General features: G+C 35.2%; 1 protein-coding gene across 1 annotated transcript; it reads right to left on the bottom strand.

Annotated features, from left to right (window-relative positions):
* Positions 1-13,097: 13,097 nt before the first annotated feature.
* Positions 13,098-17,847, bottom strand: LOC120629243 (transmembrane protease serine 9-like). The gene is made up of 8 exons (XM_039898155.1): positions 17,274-17,847; positions 16,902-17,091; positions 16,721-16,823; positions 16,066-16,245; positions 14,918-15,009; positions 14,766-14,829; positions 14,229-14,375; positions 13,098-13,373 (listed from the first exon to the last, which is right to left on the bottom strand). The coding sequence occupies exons 1-8, from the start codon at positions 17,845-17,847 to the stop codon at positions 13,113-13,115; spliced, it is 1,611 nt and encodes a 536-aa protein (XP_039754089.1). The 3' UTR covers positions 13,098-13,112.
* Positions 17,848-19,840: the final 1,993 nt, after the last annotated feature.

Raw genomic sequence — 19,840 nt, 5'->3', positions numbered from 1 at the left:
GAAACAATACATACTAAAAAAGCAAGTAGAATAGAACTTGGGCATATCAATACTCATATAATAGAATTCAAAACACTTACGTAGGAAATACCTTCTTCTAGGCTTTCATAAATATCTAAAACCCTTGTATGAAAAAACTCGCAAAGCTAAAAGTTAAGGCATTTTCCTTTTGCCGGTTTTTCTTTCCCTTTCATGCATAAAGGCTGTAAAATATGATTGTTCAAAGATCAGGCACTCCTTTGTGAGGCAAATCGCAAATAACTCTATAAACTTTTTAGTAATACACGAGCACGACGTAATGTTATTCCGACATCGTATTATTTTGTTGGTATAATTACTTTAAGTGTGACAAGTTAACAATATGAAGAACCTTTAGGTTTTTCACATGTATGTTTTCTTTTACCATTAAAACTAGTGATTAAAGCTTAGTGTACACTTAACACTGAAAACTTAGAAGTAGGTATATGCCAAGAACCTCATTCGGTCATACTGAAGTCTTACCATAGATAACATAGTTTCAAATCCAAACTATACAGTTCCATATTGGGAAAGTTCTGACAATTCAAAATAAAACAAAATTATTTTTACGTGAACTAAATCTAAGAGTTCTGTCCGTATAGACTGAAATGTTTGAGTATTTTACGATCAAAGTGAAGCTGCATCCGGGTGAAGTCTCTTTGAAGCCTTACGTAAAATCTTCGTCTTCACTAAAGCATAATCTTGCTTAGAAAAGTTTTCTTATAAGTCATTTTTAATATCATAACTCGTCAAATTCAAATTATGTAAGCTTTTATGAAAATTAATATGATTTAACATTTGATGTTCTGGGTTGCGTAGGTTGAAGGTACAAATAAAAATTCATAAAAGTTTTACAAAGTTATGGGCTATAAGAAGAAGATATGAGGGAAGGAAAATTATTGCGAGAATGCTTCTTTATTTTAATTATTTTTAAATTACTAACTACTATTACTGTTCCTTAAATTCCTTGGCTTTTAATTAACTCATTTATTAATAAAAAAAAACCTTAACTATTATTATTATTTACCGTTTAATTAGATTTTTGGAACTTTCATTTGGTAAATATTTTATTAATACTTTTACACGTTTTCCCATCCTTACCGATATTATACTATGCGAAGGTGTGTTTGTCTGTTTGTTTGTTTGTCCTTCCTTAACGCCTTAACTAAGCAATCAATTTTATTTCATCTAACTGTATGGTAATCAAATGAATGAATGAATGAATACACTTTTATTGTACACCAAAGAAAAAAGTAGTTACAGAGATATAAATACATAAATAAATAAATAAATAAATATACTACGACAATACACACATCGCCATCTAGCCCCAAAGTAATCATAGCTTGTGTTATGGGTAGATGACTGATGAATATTTTTATGAATAATATACATAAATACTTATAATATACATATAAACACCCAGACACTGAAAAACACTTATGTTCATCACACAAACATTTTCCAATTGTGAGAATCGAACCTTGGACTCAGAAAGCAGGTTCGCTGCCCACTGCGCCAGTCGGCTGTCATATCAAGAGAGTACAATTTGGTGATATAGTTTTTATCCAAATTTTTATCCCAGAAAAAAAACGGTTCAAACGCGGGCAACAGCTAGTAGGTACTATGATAACCGAAATAAATAAGCTGCCAGATAGACAAGTGATTCAGTTTAAAATCTCATACGTTAAGGTATCTCCGTGAGTGTAAAAATAGATGAGCAAAACAAAGCGCAAATCCCCTTAAGTTCGTATGATGAAAGAAACTTCACAGTTTCAACAACTTGAGCTATTAAACTGCACTTTTCCAGCTCGTTTAGTTTCGTAGGAGCTTTAAATGCTTTATCTTCAGCAGGCACGTTTGGATGCTTGGTGTGCTTGGAACCCTCGTAGCATTAGTTTTTAGTTCACAATTATAATTATAACCATTTTACTTTAGTGCTAAAATTAGGCGATACATCAAAAGTGCCTTCATAAACTTATTTGATTACTTGATTTGATTGATTTCCTATAATGGACAGCAATAAATAATTGTCCCACTGCATAAAGATTGTCTATTGAGAAAAGAGGGATATAGCGATGTAAGTAGTGTAAGACCCTAAGAAAATCTTAAACGAAACCCGATTCTCTGCGGGAGAATTTTCCGGTTATGTGGGATTTCGACCCACTGAAATCCTCTCAGTAGACAGTCTCAGTTCATATTGGGAGGCTCCGGTATCTCCTAGGAACGCACCGGTGCCTCTTTTGCACAGCGTTAGTAGCTCGTCACGGGAGGATTATTGATTCCTGACAACATATAGGTACGTCGCTGTGAGGTAAGGCAACACACGTTTCTTTGCTAGGGAACCGAACAAAACCTCCAGGCGACCATCGCACTAACTTCCAACACTTCCACCCACTGAACGTATTTCGACTCACCGAAACCCTCTCAGTAGACAGCCTTAGTACATATTGGGAGGCTCCGGTATCTCCTAGGAACGCACCTTTTAGCTTGTCCCGGGAGGATTAATGATTCCCGGCATCATATAGGTACGTGCTGTGAGGTAAGATAACAAACGTTTCTTTGCCAGGGAACCGAATAAAACCTCCAGGCGACCATCGCTCTAACTTCCAACACTTCCACCCATTGAACGTATTTCGACTCACCGAAACCCTCTTAGTAGACAGCCTTAGTACATATTGGGAGGCTCCGGTATCTCCTAGGAACGCACCGGTGCCTCTTTTGCACAGCGTTAGTAGCTCGTCACGGGAGGATTATTGATTCCTGACAACATATAGGTACGTCGCTGTGAGGTAAGGCAACACTCGTTTCTTTGCCAGGGAACCGAACAAAACCTCCAGGCGACCATCGCTCTAACTTCCAACACTTCCACCCACTGAACGTATTTCGACTCACCGAAACCCTCTCAGTAGACAGCCTTAGTACATATTGGGAGGCTCCGGTATCTCCTAGGAACGCACCTTTTAGCTTGTCCCGGGAGGATTAATGATTCCCGGCATCATATAGGTACGTCGCTGTGAGGTAAGGCAACACACGTTTCTTTACCAGGGAACCGAATAAAACCTCCAGGCGACCATCGCTCTAACTTCCAACACTTCCACCCATTGAACGTATTTCGACTCACCGAAACCCTCTTAGTAGACAGCCTTAGTACATATTGGGAGGCTCCGGTATCTCCTAGGAACGCACCGGTGCCTCTTTTGCACAGCGTTAGTAGCTCGTCACGGGAGGATTATTGATTCCTGACAACATATAGGTACGTCGCTGTGAGGTAAGGCAACACTCGTTTCTTTGCCAGGGAACCGAACAAAACCTCCAGGCGACCATCGCTCTAACTTCCAACACTTCCACCCACTGAACGTATTTCGACTCACCGAAACCCTCTCAGTAGACAGCCTTAGTACATATTGGGAGGCTCCGGTATCTCCTAGGAACGCACCTTTTAGCTTGTCCCGGGAGGATTAATGATTCCCGGCATCATATAGGTACGTCGCTGTGAGGTAAGGCAACACACGTTTCTTTACCAGGGAACCGAATAAAACCTCCAGGCGACCATCGCTCTAACTTCCAACACTTCCACCCACTGAACTGATTTCGAATCACTGAAACCCTCCAAGTAGACAGCCTTAGTATATATGGGGAGGCTCCGGTATCTCCTAGGAACGCACCGGTGCCTCTCTTACACAGCGCTTTTAGCTCGTCCCGAGAGGATTAATGATTCCCGGCATCATATAGGTACGTCGCTGTGAGGTAACGCAACACAAGTTTTTATGCAAGCGGCTGTCTTTCCAGGGTCGTTAGTAGAGGTGGTGACGTGACTGCTAGTTCCCGTCGGACCGCTCGCGACCCTGATGTCTTTTCATCAGGTGAATGAGCTCAGCAGAAGCTCTACACTAATGCAGGTTTGTGAGTCGGCTTTCAAACTGTTACTCGATTATAGCTGCGCCAGTGATTATAGCTGGCACCAATGCTTAATGCTTAATGTTTCGAGGCATGCGTTGGAAACACCCTCAATTTCCTAACTCTAAGGTGATACTCAGAAGATTAAATTCGAATAAACAGACAAACCCGATAACTGACAATGATGTTTTGGACCGGCCAGGGAACCGAATGAAACCTCCAGGCGACCATCTTTCTAACTACCAACACTTCCACTATACATTTTAAGGATCATTAATTTAAATACTTTGTTAAAATATTTAGAATTTAGAAACCTCAAGCCGACAAAGTTTTAAGCTCACTAAAAAGTTTAAATGGAAAAGGAGTTAGCAAAGCTACGTTTGTCAGTTGAGTTGTTTCTATGCATTGCTCTAATTCGGTCGGGGAATAGTGTCACAATTCAAACTTGTGCATGCAATATTTTGCCTCCATGATCTTGCATTCTCCTCACTATGAAATCTAACAGGGCATCTGATTTCACACGGCATATTCCATCGATGTTAAATAAAATATGATGTATTTTAGTCATCTTTTACATTATTTTATTGATGAGGGAAAGAAAAAACTTATTTTTTTTAGTCTTAAAATACTGATAATATATTTTTACTTTAAAATATGTATGTATTATGTTATTATCTCAGGTAAATCTCTTATTATTTTTACTTCAAAGTAATACAAAGTTACTTAAAATAACTGAAGAGGATAAATTAAAATGTAGTTATTTGTTTCTTTTATAATTGCCTTTTTTTTGCTTTACCTGTTCTATGATATCTGTTTCGCATTAATCATTATCATCTAAGCGTGCACCACCACGCCTACAAATGAGATCAAAGCTAAGCGATTACTCGTAATCGCCCAACGACTCATCCTTGCTTAATATTGTAAATGCGAAAGTATGTTTGTTTGTTTGTCCTTCCTTTACGCCCTAATTAAACAACCAACAAACTTGATTTCTGGCATGAAGTTAGTTGCAAGGACGGAGTTTTATATAGGCTTTTTTTTTATCCCAGGAAAAACGGTTCCCACGAGATATTTGAAAAACTGTTATAAACGCTGACGAAGAAAAAGGGCAATGGCTAGTTCATTATATTTATGAGACTTCATAGGAAAAGCAGTGACATATAACCAGATAATTGTTAAAATAGACCCAATATCACAGTAGACTGATTCAAACCCACGAGTGTTGTACTTAAAGGATAATGTTGCCCATTATCTTTTAAGTAGTGGCCGTCCATCCAGCAGAATTGGAGGAGGAAGAAGAAGAAGAAACACTTTATTGCACGTATAACATACAGGAAAAGAAACAGTAAGGAGTATACAGTACACAATGTACACATGCAAAGGCAGCCTTATTGCTGCAAGCAATCTCTTACAGGCAACCTTTGTAGATAGGACCTACAGCAAGAGAACGGGATAGTGCCAAGAGTGTTGATACATAAATACTAAAATATAAAGATATAAATAAATATACGTAATATATAAATGTAAAATATACATAATATATAAATATAAAATATATATTATATATATAAATATAAAATATATATTATATATATAAATAGATTTTAACACACAATTTAAAAAAAATCTGGAATCCTAAATAAGAGTACATTACAGATACATTACATTATGTAGACCATTATTCTATTATTGCCGCGTTTCATTTCAGTAGCAGTAGGTAAGATTAATATAAGTTTCGAACAGACAAAAAAATAAAAAAACAAAAGCACTTCTACATTTATAATATGCTTTATTAAAGTTTCGTCCTTAGCCGGCTAAAAAAGCTACCAAGCTCCAGCAATGCTGTAATTCTAGACCAGAAATGACGATGATTAAGTCCTCACAGCCGTCATTTCATTACGTACATTTTTGCTGGATATATTTAACAGTCTTTAATAATTATCGTTAAACTGTAATGACGACATTTATAGGGCAATTTTAATCACTTTAACAATACCAGTGTTCGTTTTTATGAAAATATAATAATAAAACGTTATTAAACTTTATAATGCTATCTCGCTTGAAATTGTTACATTTTTACGACTTGCACGTATATAAACGTCTCTACAGAAAATTAAATAGAGCTCTTTACGTATTGCAGGGACGATACGATATCGCTACCAGATTTTTTTTAACTAGAATTATCGCTACCAGATTTTTTTAAACTTGACTTTAAATAAATTATATATATGCCTACTTTAATATATACTTTATCACTTTATCACGTAAAAAGAATGTAGAGAAAATGTACATTTTTGTTGGAGCTCTTATATAACATGCTCCAAATAGTTTCGATCTGGTTTGAGGTTCTTATCCATGACCTTGTTCACGAAACGTGGCATATATTAAACCGCTATAATAATATGGTGATTGATAAAGAGCAAAACAATCTAGTAAACCGTTAACACGTTAACCTGAAAGGCATGTGTAATATTCAAATAGGAGTAGACCGCTTTGTCAATAAGATGTAGTTAAAAAAAGGTAAAAAAAGTTTTGTTTGCTCCAGAGACAGTAGTGCACAAAATCGCATGGTAAGGAGTCTTCATATACCTAAGCGTAGTTTGCCTAACAGTTGCCTAATAGCCCGTGACCGGTAAAAACCGTTTCAGGGCAGACCGGGGTTAGTATATAACGTTTGAAACTTTAAAACAGGAAGCAACTCTCGGGTTTTGGAGTTGTTTAAACTGCTGTATACGATAAGTACGTAGGATGTACCTACGTTCATCTAGATCTATCAATTATATACGTATATTATAAAGGGCAATGACTTGTTATATATTGTAATCGATAAATTATGAAAATACTCAACTAATTTTCATAATGGTTCCACCAATAAAAAGCTTTTATTTCCAGAAGTCACATATTTTATTTCAATAAAAATAAGATTGCAGCTAAAAATAAAAGTTAGCATTTGTAAAGCTAGACAAAAGGAAACGCGCATCGGAGCTGTCATAGCTGTCTGTCGGTCATACAAAAATACCTACTGGTCTTTATTAGATCGAAGAAAAAGTCCGAAGAACAGTATACTATTTTCATATTACGTTACCACAATAAGGCATTTATGACTAATATAATTGTAAAATTAAAAGGTGATTTTTATTTGTCAAATTATTTATTACTAATCAATAATATTAATAATCTTATAAAAAATGTATTTCATTACGAAGACAATCATATACATACCTTTCCTACCCTTAACAACATGTTATTCGTAAGAAGAGTGCATGAGTTATTAAAAATTATAACACAAACGGGATTTTTTTATTTTTATTTAACAACTCATGCACTCTGCCTACGAATAAAACACTTACGGGAATACGTACAATGGACGGACTTATATGCAAAATTTCACCAAGATATGTTAAGCGGCCAAGCCAAATGCTAACAAATGCAATTTTTTTGAATCCCACTTTAAACTTTTACCACACGCTTTTCCAGGATAAATTTCCAATGTCCATCTCCAGGATGCATAGCTGAAAACAGGTAACAAACAAATAGGAACACTTCTGCATTTATAATAGTATAGTATGGATATCGTTGTGACACATGCTTAACGAGGTTAACTGCGGGTAACAGCATGTTATACAAATGTAGCTCTATTTGCCGTAGCTTGTCATTTTAAAAGTACTTTATTCTTATAGCATGTCTATTATCATAAGCATCTAGTATCTACTAAATCAGAATTGCATTATCTTACATTGATATGCAAATTAACTGAAAATACTGTGCGCTTTCTGTATTGCAAATGGTTCAAGAACAAAAGTTCTGACTGAAGAACAAGACTTTCTGCAATGTCTGAAAATTTTCATGGCCTGGGCAACCAGGGAAGCGATACCGCCATGCTTATTTCTGCCGTGGTTGCCGGTGTAATTACAGGCGCATGTGGCTTAAAAAAGCGGTGACAGCTTAGTGGGTAGGTTTCGGCTTTAAAGTGAAGTTGAGCTCCTTCCCACTGGGCTATCACCGCTTCAGTTTCAGTTTCAGTTTTAAGTATAACAATGTGAAATTATAAGTATAGTTAACCACAATACATAAGAGTAGTTATATTCTGTTATGTCAATATAATCCTAACCTAAAACATCTTAGGAATCGTATTTGCGTACATTAATATTTGAGGAGCAAAGTTTGAACTGAGCCAAACATAATTTAAGTTGTAACTTTGTTTACAGAATGGTAATTGCTTCCACTTCGTAAGTAGGTTATGAAAAATTCGCTTTATGGTTGGAGTCTGAGATATTAAGAAGCACTCAGAGTTTACTTAATTTTTAGTATAAATTGACCTAGAACAAGTTTCCAACGTGATAACAACATTATTTTAATTATTCTAGATTTCAATTTTTACTTAGACAGCCGATTGGCGCAGTGGGCTTGCTTTCTGAGTCCAAGGCCGTGGGTTTGATTCCCACGGTTCGTCCCACGTTCGATTTATACGTATATGATAAGTATTTATGTATATTATATTATATTCATAAAAATATTCATCAGCTATATCAGTACCCATAACACAAGCTACGCTTATTTTAGATGGCGATGTGTGTATAAGTCGTAGTATATTTATTAATAAATTTATTTATTTATTTAATCACAATGAAGTATTTTTTGGTTTTAATTGCCTCGTTTTGGAAATTGGCGCTGTATACCCCCGTGCTTCGGAGAGCGTGTTGAAGTGTTAGTTAATATAAGTTAGTCCCTAATATGTTAGTTTTAATAATGCCCTCCAACAACAACAGAGATAGGTAATTAACACGGCCATTTTGCGCAGAGTCAGCGACCCTACTTTCCGTGTCCAAAGCAGTGGTTTCGATTTCCACATCTAGAAGATTATTGTGTGATGAGCATGAATGTCAGTATCTTAGTGTTTTTCATATTATCTTATAAATATTTATGTACCCATATTATCCATAAAAATATTCATCAGTCATCTTAGTGCCCATAATTCAAGCTATGCTCACTTTGGGGCTAGATGGCGATGTGTGTATTGTCGTAGTATATTTATTTATTATTATTATTTGAATTGACCAGCATTGGGACATAATTAAGCTTTGGATGGCTTCTATCGCCTTCCCTGGCGCAGTGGAAGCCGCTGTTGTCTAATAAGTTCCCTAGTACAATATCCAATAGGCCAATTTATGAATAAATAATTTCTTAATTGAATTTAATTGATTGAGTTCGATCGTGGCTAGCTAACATCCTACAGTCGAAAGATTAGTGGCTACAAGAAAATGTTATTGTTAACAAACAAATAAATTTCATATCATTTCATTTCAGTGACATATAGAGTAAATTCAAATCTAACCCATCATTTGACCATGATATATCCATATTTTATTTTGTCATATTTGTTATTTCTATCACCAAAACATAAGGGCATACTGACGAATTTGAAAAGTGCTTAAAGAGTAGATACCTATTGTCATTTTATTTTATTTTTTCTATATGATATGATTTGGCCGCAATTTTAATAATAATTTGAACCAAATCTGTGTTTCGTGCATTCAAATAATTGACTTTTAAATTTTGCTCGCTCCTCAAAACAATAGATCGGCGGCTAGTGTTCCTATCTGTGATTTATCATCATAATGGACGCCAGCTTGCATCTGACGCTGTAATGTTTCTTACTGGGGACCAAAAAAAAGTCTATTTCACTACGAGGAACGGGCAAGAAGGATAGACAAATGATTCTTTGTGTTTCTTTTAAAACTGTACACATTATGCTCCAAAGTTTTCAGTTGATAAAGCAATTAGTTTGTTCTTGATTAAAAACAGAAAATAGTTTGTGTGAAGACAAAACGGGTCTCGATTCCAAACACGGATACTCGTTGGCATTGCTCTTTCTATATTAGACCATTCGTTACTTCCTACCTACTGTCCATCTAGGCGTTTGAAAAGTGCTTATAGAGTACTTAACGCGAAAATTTATTCTAATTTTGATATTGTGAGATCCGTCCGTCATTTTCATTAATTCTTGCGTTATTGTTGTTTCGTGCATTAAAATAATAGAGATTTATTATGAAAATTAAGCTCAATTTGCCATACTCCGCGTCAAGCCGGAGAATCTGTAAGGTGTAATTTATAATTTCTTCAATCCTTGTACTCCACACCAAACAGATCTTCGGCTACGCCCGTTTCGCTCCGAAACCGGAGCATCCTCAGCCAACATCTCTCGTAGAGGGTGCATTGCCGAAGATCTGTTTGGTGTGGAGTATAAGGATTGAAGAAATTGTAAATTACACCATACAGATTGTCCTGCTTAATTTTCATAGTTTATTATGGATTTCCGTAAAGTAACGCCTGCTTCTATCCAATATAATAGAGATTTTTATTTTACTCGCTTTTTAAAACAATGGATAGATGGTGCTCCAATATGTGATTTATCATCATAATTGACGCCAGCTTGCAACTGACGCTGTAATATTTCCTACTGAGAACAAAAAAAGTCTATTTCACTACGAGGAACGGGTAAGAAGAAAAGACAAATGATTCATTGTTTCATTTAAAACTTAAACATTATGCTCAAACATTTTGCAATTGATTTAACAAATAACTAGTTCCTGATTATAAACGGAATAAAGTTAGTGTAAAGAGAGCTTGAGTCTCTATCACAAATCTTTTACGGCTTTGGACATCATTTTTTCTATCTCAGATCGTTAATAATTTATTGTTGAAAATATAAAGCTCCAATGCAGTAAGAGTTAAAAATACTAGTTAAAACGCTATTAACCGCTATTCTATAGCTACTTGTAGTAGTACTTCGGACTAGTTAACTATTATTGACGAATTATATGACAACGTGGCTGGAATAATTGGCTCTGCTTTCATCACTCGATGGTAGAAAAATTACCATTTCAAATATAAAATATTGGTACTGAATAAGAATAACTGAGTTTTTTGCCGGCGTTATATTAGGTTTAACATATCGTCTGAAACAGTCTAGAAAAGTGAATAATAAAAGACAGACTTGACCTTTTAAAGGTGCTTATAACGAATGATTTGTAAAGTGGTAGCTGAATTCCAGGTCGACATATAGGATACTTTTTATCCCGATAAACAATAGGTTCCCTCCGGGAAATAGGATGAAATTTTTTATCCATTTTACTTCATAGCTCCGTTAAATTTGAGCCGATTTTAATAACTGTTTTTTATTTGAAAGTGTATACTATGAAGCATGTATTGTCTTATTTTAATGAAGATCTGATAAATATTGTCGGACATAACTCTTCACAAATAACAGCAAGTCGCATGTCATAATATGGGACAACTATCGAATGGATGTGTACCATTCTGCTAATATTATAAATGCGAAAGTGTGTGAGGATAGATGTATGTATGTGGGATGGATGTATACTAAGCTACGATGATTATGACGTTAGCATCAGATCTTTTCTAGCTTCTGGATTGACTCATACGCGGACGAAGTCGCTAGTTTAAAATAAATGAATTATGAAAGAGAAAATTTGAATATCAAAAATGATTAAAAGGGACAGATTATAGCTTCTAAAAAAGAAAAGGGGAGTTGAGTAAATAGCATGTACCTACAATAAGCCCTATTTAACTAACGAGCACTCTGCAGTTAATAGCAGTGTTCCCCGCACCGTTAAGTGTTGCGATCTATCTCTCTAAGTGAACCACTATATGTTTGCACCCCCATTTAGAACGTTCGTCGAGACGTTTGTGGGTCCTGAGAAATTTACTTCAGGTAATTTATATATACGATATTAGTACTCCGAATTTAAATACCTCTACGGTCTCTCTTTGTTTTTCGGGGACCTGTTGGTAAGTAAATTACTCCCTTATGTTTTCTTATGTCCGTTTTCACTAACGACGGACAAGAAACTGTACAAGTAAGGCAAACATTTACCTTTCACCAATTGATATTTTTAACTTGATTGTGGTTCTTGTCAGGTTCGTGTGGTATTTTGTGTTTGTATTATCATATTTTTCATTTCTCGTTTGGATTTAAGGTTATTAAAAAAAAAATGTTTTTTTTATCTGTCTAGTGTCAGTTTACGAGGCTTCTAAACTTTACGATCCGCTGAATCGGTGTCGTAACTTTAGACAGACCCTAACGTCGTTAGACATCATGGGAGTTTGTAAAACGTTTTTTTTCTTCAGGAATCAAATAAATCATTAGGCATCCGATGAAATCGATCGCTAGGTCTAGTGAAAATGGCTATTACACACGTTTATTTAATTCAAAGAAACGGAGTGATTCAAAATGGTCGTCATCAATGCCAACAGCCTATCAATTACATACTCACAACTGTCCACAGGCCACTTCTATCTTGTAAGAGAGAGGAACTAGGTCCTTTCCCGACCCAGCAAGACAGCATTGCAATGCTGTCTTGCCAACTCCATTCAGGGCGGCTCAAAGGCATGACGAATATTCCCTTACAGAAAACCATAATCGATCCCAGGACCTCGTGCCTTTATAGTCAAATATGTTGATCAATAAGGCAATTCCATAAACCATATTCAAATTAAATTCAAATTCAAATTCAAAATTTCTTTATTCATGTAGGCCTATCACAGGCACTTATGAAGCGTTCATCATATACGTTTGCATAATTGTAAGGGGATGGTGTTAACTTCGTTCGCCAACTTAAGCCTAAAGCTACGAGGGTTCCAAACGCGTCCTGGTCCTGAAGAGCCCACAACAAACTTAGCCGGGTATTCAATATGCGTAAAATCGTTAAATTCATAAAGAGGGTAGAATAGAGAGATTCAGTAGTTGTAGAGCTTTTTGTGACAATTTCCTAGACAGAACTCGTCCGGGAACAACATATTACCACCATGCTTATTTCAGCCGCCAATCAGCGTTCCTGCGTTCCGGTGATTCCCCGCAAATTGTTGCTCTGTTTTTAGGCGATGGTTTTCCCACTTCCACACGGGCCATCCGGTTGGTCCATTAACCATTACTATTAAAAATAACTGAGTTTCGTTTTTGCAAAAAGGCTCGCCATGCCAAAAATAATAAAATACACTAAAAAGATTTTGCTATTGTTGCAGATATTAGCATGTTAAACTCACTTAGTTATATCATAGGCTTACGGGAACTATGTAATGTTAAATAAACAACATTTAGCATAACTAGAGCTAATCTATACTAAGATGTTAAAGTTGTAACTTGTTAAATAAGTAAAGCAATTACTATCATTTTATTTCAAATCGATACTAAATCCATCTGTGTCTGAATCTTCGGCCATTTTTAACCTCTTCCGCTGCCTTAACGACGGCAGTGTTGTGGGGACTGTCGTAGGCTGTGTTGGAGCTGGTGTAACGGTGGAAGTCGTTTTTAGGTCGGAATATATGAATTCCGGTAAATATGTGATTTTCTTCTTCTTGACCCTGAACTCAGAGATGTAATGAAGCGGGCTCTCCGTTGTTGTGCGTTTTTTACCGCGGTAATAGTCAGGCATCTGAAAAAAAGTAATAACAAATTTTAGGCACCTTATGAGGTAAACTAGCTTCCTTGTATGCATATCTTTATATTATTGTTTAATGTGAAAACTTCTTTAGGCGCGTTCAGCACTTTTTGGGTAAACATACGACATGGAACTCACTTCTTAGTCAGTTTCCTGTGAGCTATATTTATACTGTATATATATATATATGTCTTTTTTAGGTGCACAAACTCACGCAAAAGCGTGACTCTCGCGTCATCGTCACCGCACGTTTCCCATGAGCTACGAGTGTATGTATACTGTGTACATACACTCGCACGTTTCTCAAGAGCAATATATATTCTATGTTCAGGTACATAGATTTCGTTTTCACTTCTATCGGCAGTCCCAAAGACAGTCCCGCTAGGCGAGAGTTTGAAACGTTCTTTCGAGATGGGTGTTTCCTAATTCTTACAAACTAGCTATCCTTAAAATCAGAGTGATAGGCATCTTCTAGGCAAGCCATCTAAGGCCACAACCACACTTTCTACCAGGTGAGGTTTTAGACTAAAAAGAGAGGCTAATTTAAAAAAAAAACGCATGTTATTAAATACGTGTGAATAGAATATATGGAAATCATATTTCTATTCCATAAGCGTGCCATTATTGAAGCTTGGTAGGTACTACTTGGTGGACTTGGTGATTGATGACCAAAATGTACACAGCAAAATCAAGAAAAACATATCGAAATTGTATGTATTGTCTTATCATCTTAAACACTATAAAATCAACCCTTTTTTAAAATATGGCACTAGATACTTTCGGAAAGATAAATAAACGAGCAGACTTGGTATGAGCTAACATTATGAGACATTCCATATCAATACTAACCGTTTCGTTGACCGTTTCAATCCAATCTGCATATGCACCGACTAGAGTAAATACCGTGGGGGCGTTGGGATATCCGCATACTGCTGGCCCAAATGATATGATGCCGACCAGTTTCCCAGCTAACACTGCTGGGCCGCCCGCATCATGCTGAAATTATACTTAAGACCTTATACCGTAGAATTCTAAAGTAAAACATCATCAAGAAAATGGAGTAAGTTAATCCATCACTAGTCTATAACAGTCCACTGCTGGACTACAGGTCTAACCAAACAGCAGGGTTTGCCCATAATAACTGCGCTGGGCCGAAGGGTTGGTGATCTCTGAAGATGGTAGTAATAGTACAGCGGACGTTGCTGTCCGTTTTCCATTATATTTCCTTAGTCGCCCCGTACGACATCCACGGGAAGAGGGGGGGTGGTGACGACTGTATTCTGATCTGCCGTCACCACACGGCTATTTAGCTCATTGGTGTTACTTAATTAGTGAATTACAAAAGTAAACTACAAAATTGAAGTTTAAAATGAATATAAATTATACATCACATGCTCCTTCTCCGGTTGTAAACGTTCCCGCGCAAAACATCGTAGTGGAAACGAATTTGCTGGAAATAATCATTAATTCTATTAAATAATGTTCCAGTTTCAATATAAACATCATGATCAATCCAAGGTGTAAATCAAAGTACTTACTCTCCATACACCTCTTTGCAAAATACATTTGGGTAGACAGGTAGAAATTTCCGATTTAAAAACACTGGTTCATATGGTAGCTTTTGTGACACCTAAAACAGTGGGAAGTTCATTATATGCTCAATAAGTAACTTATGTTTCTGCTAATATATATTATTTAATATTTATACCAATAAGTTAACTGTTGGAAAATATTACTGATTTGATATTTTTTCTTTTATTATTAAAGTTTGTTGGGGTTACTATAGCTAACGTGCTAGGAATTGACTTTCCTGAATTTTTTAGAGTTATGAAGCCTAACAATTTAGAAATATTGACTCTTTTTTGGGTTAAGAAAGGGCCAAATTGAGGTATTTTCTATCCCCCACAGTTTCTACTATTCTCAAGTTGGTTGGCGTACTTTTGTTCCGGCATGCCCCTGCCTGGTACGTACACCAGCGGATGTCCGATATAACAGGTCTGTCGGTTCATCGGACGTCTGTTGGTGGAGTCGAAGATGTGTGCGAAAGCGTTTCCGTAGCTTTTTTGTCAGGTGGAGTTACACCGTGGGGTTTTAGTCAGTAAGGGTTTGACATAACCTCTGCGTCTCCCCGTGGCGCACGGCTAATGTTTTTAAACTCCTATTAGGACAGTAATTATAAGTATGAAGGTAAAAGTTGTAAGAACTTTATGTCTAACTCTGAGTGAACTCACAAATTGGATTTTAGTTAGTTAGTTATATATATTATTAAAATTTACATAACATGCTGCATTGTGGTATTAGGATAACTTTTTCCTGTAATGACAAAAATGTAAGATGGGAATAAAGAAATAAAATAAAATAAATAAATAAAAATAAAAATGTCTTGATTGGATCTCAATAAAATCACTGCAAAGTATTTTTTCTCAAAACAACCCTTAAAGAATGGTAAACTTCCAGGTAAATTAACGGTTGTTTAGGAAAAGTTATAGTTGAAAATATTTTGCTGGATTTTAGGAAACTTTCACACTATTTTTATGAGTGTGTCTTGTGGTTTCTTTGTCATTATCATATACAGATCACCTAAAAAATCTTGAGGAAGTTGGCAACATTCCTGTCTATAAATACGGACTGTTGTATCGGACTGTAAGTCTAGTTTATCAAAAAAAAAAGTGGCGAAATTATTTACTTTTGTGACGCCCCATCCAAGAACCAGAACTTCGGAAGTAGGTGCAAGGCCATCACTATTATGGGATATGTCTATGATTTTTGGAAGTCGATGGTAGTTAAAATACAGATGACGACGAAGGCGTACTACTGCTATGTTATGGCGAAGTGTCCGTGGATTATAGCTAGGATGAAAATAAACCTATAAAAAGAAGAATTAACCGAAGTTAGAATTCAATTATATCTTAACAAATCCCTAAAGATTATAAAAAAAAACAGAACGTAAATTCGTTATTGATAAAATATATATTATTTTAAATTTTATGTTAATGTTATCACAGCAAATATATCATTACTTTAATTAGAATAAACGAAAAGCTTGTTATTGAAGGTTACCACAAAATTATGTATTAATTAAATTAAATTAGTATTGCACATACTAATTTAATTAAATTAATACTTAATTAGTAACTGAGTCCAACTAGTATTTTAGAATGCCCTACAAAGATTTCAGTTATCTCATAAAACTCTTCTTCTTTTAAAAATATCTAGTTAGAAACCAATCGGACATATTTAATAATTCGTGACCAAAAACTAAGGTTTTTGTATTAAAATATTGAAATTGCAAAGTTGCGAAGATATGGAAATAGTTATTGAAAAATCTTTTGTCTCAATACCTCAAGCGCCTCTACCATTTCTCCTCCAATCCTGCTGTGATTACTACCTACTCTTACACGTAGCACACTAGGATTTTCACGGAAAAATCGGTTGTTATGCATCCTGTAAGAAAAAAATAATACATGGCGTCACGATATCTTATGCATAAAGTTATGATTGAACTTTTAAGTCAGTACATACAATTGTAAACAAGCTGCTGAAGTGAGAACCAAATCGTGCCAATAAATTACTCCTCCGCACCAAAATCTGCCCATTACGTGAACAGACACCATAAAAGGATAGTAACGAATCGTAGTTCTTTCTCCTTTGAATATTCTGCGCCCATCATGTCGATGAAATTCTTTTAGATCGTCAAGTTCACCTTGAGGGTCTGGAAAATTAATACTGTAAATTCAACTCAATTTAAAGAAATGATGTTGTGGTCTAGTATATGTTTTTAAACTTAAGTTTAGTCTCACTTCTCTATGGATTGCAATAAAAAGATTGTTGACCCATTAAATATAGTATCTAATACTATATGTGATCTATCAAGTAACAAATGTAAAGAATCACCCCAGTATTTATTATCTTCGTTTCTGAATTTGAATTTATGGTCATCTTTGGGTACTTGCGCAATCATTTTATCCACTACAGTATCTACCAAGTCATTGTCAATGTCTTGATTATGAGATATGCTCTTCATCATTTTTCTAGCGGATCGGGATAACATATTTTTTCGACCTCTGTCTGATAAAATCTTCATTATATCATCTCTGTTCATTTTTTCTTTTAACTTTAAGTATAAATTTTTAGGTTCAGGCTCCAATAGAAATCGAAAATGATCAGACTCATTTAAAGCTTTGAAAAAATTAGTTTCATTCAAATCTGTTTTTCTAGTTTCGTTTAATAAAAATTCATTATACTTATCTTTATCTATTACATAACTTTCTATCTTATCTAATTTTTGTTTTAATTCTTGTATTCTGCTATTTTCTTTATCTGCTCCAAGGAATGTTATTAATGTTGATGCTATATTATTAACCACATTGTAATCACATTTTAGCTTTTCGGTTTCATTCTCACAGTTTATTACAATTAATTTACAATTGAAAAATATGAAACTGTAAATAATATATGATCGGTACATTGAGTATTTTTACCAAGCACTTTTGTGTAATGCTGTTTCTACATTTTTTATTGACAATAAATTTTATTGCTCCGTTCGAAGTCAAGTACGTTCTCATAAATTATTTATAGAAATAAAATTTATTGAGCTCGGTATACCTATGCTTTCTGCTTTTTTATCGACCTTTGCTTTCTGTTTTTTTTTAAATATTAATTAATATTATGTATTTGCATCAGTGTGCTGTGGGGTGACGACAGATCAAAATACAGTGGTCACTCAACACTTCTTCTCTTCCCGCGGGTATTGTACGAAGCGACTAACGTAATATAACTTAGAACCGGCAGCAGCGTTCTCTGTGCTGCTACTACTACCAGGCACTGCCCATTATGGTGATAATGTAGAAACCCTCCCGTTGAATTTTATCAGATACTAGCGGACCTGAGCGACTTCGTTCGCGAATGAGTCGACTTAAAAAAATAGTCGTATGTTGTCGCGAACTGTTTTATAGAACTTTAAAGAAAGATGCCGACAATTCCGATAACCAAACAAAATTTTAAAGCTTTATTATATTTCAATTATGCCTATCTAAAAAACCACATCAACCTAAAACTCCGTTGCGCGGATTTTGAAAGACAAATGCGGAAAATATAGCGAGGCTAGAAGCTTTTTGCTTTAAAAAAGAAGCCTATGAGCTATACCAGATTATATTGTAGGTATCTCTGCCAAATTTTAGCCAAATCGGTTTATTCGTTGTGGCGTTAAGGCTTAATAAACATCCATCCATCTATCCCTCCATACATACATCCGTCCATCCATACATCTCTTCTCAAAAAAACTTTCGTATTTATAATATTAGTAGGATGGTACGCATGCATTAGATCGTTGTCCCATATGCCTTGCAACTTGCTGTTATCTGTGAAGAATTATGTCCTTGATCTCCGACAATATTCATCAGATCTTTATTAAAATTAGACAATTCATGATTGGTAGTACGCACTGTCTAATAAAAAAAGAATTATTAAAATGTGTGCAAATTGAACGGGGATATGAAATAAAATTGATAAAGATTTTCATCCCATTTCCCGGAGGAAACTTATTGTTTATTGGGATAAAATGCTGTCCTATACGTTGACCCGGGATATCAGCTAGCACTATACCAAATTTTATTTAAATAAATTCAGTAGTTATCACGTGATGCCCGGACAGACAGACAGACAAAAATTAAATAAAAATCTGTTTTGGACTCAGTATCGATTCGTCCCCCGGTCAAAATGTTCAAAATAAATTAGATGTACAGAAATCTTCTAGTTACAGTTTTATTATAAGTATAGATAACAATATCAATAGAAATGTAAATAGTAATTGGGAACCTGACAGTGATATATGGCAGTAATATTATATTAAAAACTTGTCATATAGGTCAACCATACTCAATATACTGTAATGTACTTGCTAGTTATTGATGGCAATGTTAGCGGCTCATTCACTTCCCAATGTAGGATATCGGGTATAATTTTGGTGATACCAAAATAAATAAAACAACGATATAAATTGTGACAGCTAACATGCGAGACACATGTAATAAATATCTCAGATTAATACATGCAAAGGCAACATATAGAAAAACTAGAGGGTTTTTTTATTCGGATACCGAATTGAACATTGAATAAACATAACTAAAGAGCACCAAGAAACGATAACTTCCCTGCAAGTTTTGCGAAATTCGCAAGAAAGGTAGACATTGTTACACCTAAATCTTTGCCCGAGTATTACACATATTGCGTATGCATGTGTTTTTCAGATATATTCGACCTTCTGCAAAAGAATTTATCGTTATTTGCTTGACGGCTTAACCGATCTTGCTGAAATTTTTTGGTTTTTTTTTGAAAACGCAACAAACGCGGACAAAGCGGTGGCAAACTGTTAGTTATACATTTATAAAATTATACATTTGTAAAAACATATACTTTTAAATTTAAAAGTTTAGATTTTTAGTGCCAATCTACATATCTAT

The sequence above is a fragment of the Pararge aegeria genome, chromosome 1 (assembly GCF_905163445.1).
Source record: "Pararge aegeria chromosome 1, ilParAegt1.1, whole genome shotgun sequence".
Classification (NCBI taxonomy): Eukaryota; Metazoa; Arthropoda; class Insecta; order Lepidoptera; family Nymphalidae; genus Pararge; species Pararge aegeria.
This window is presented reverse-complemented; position numbering and strand designations above follow the sequence as displayed.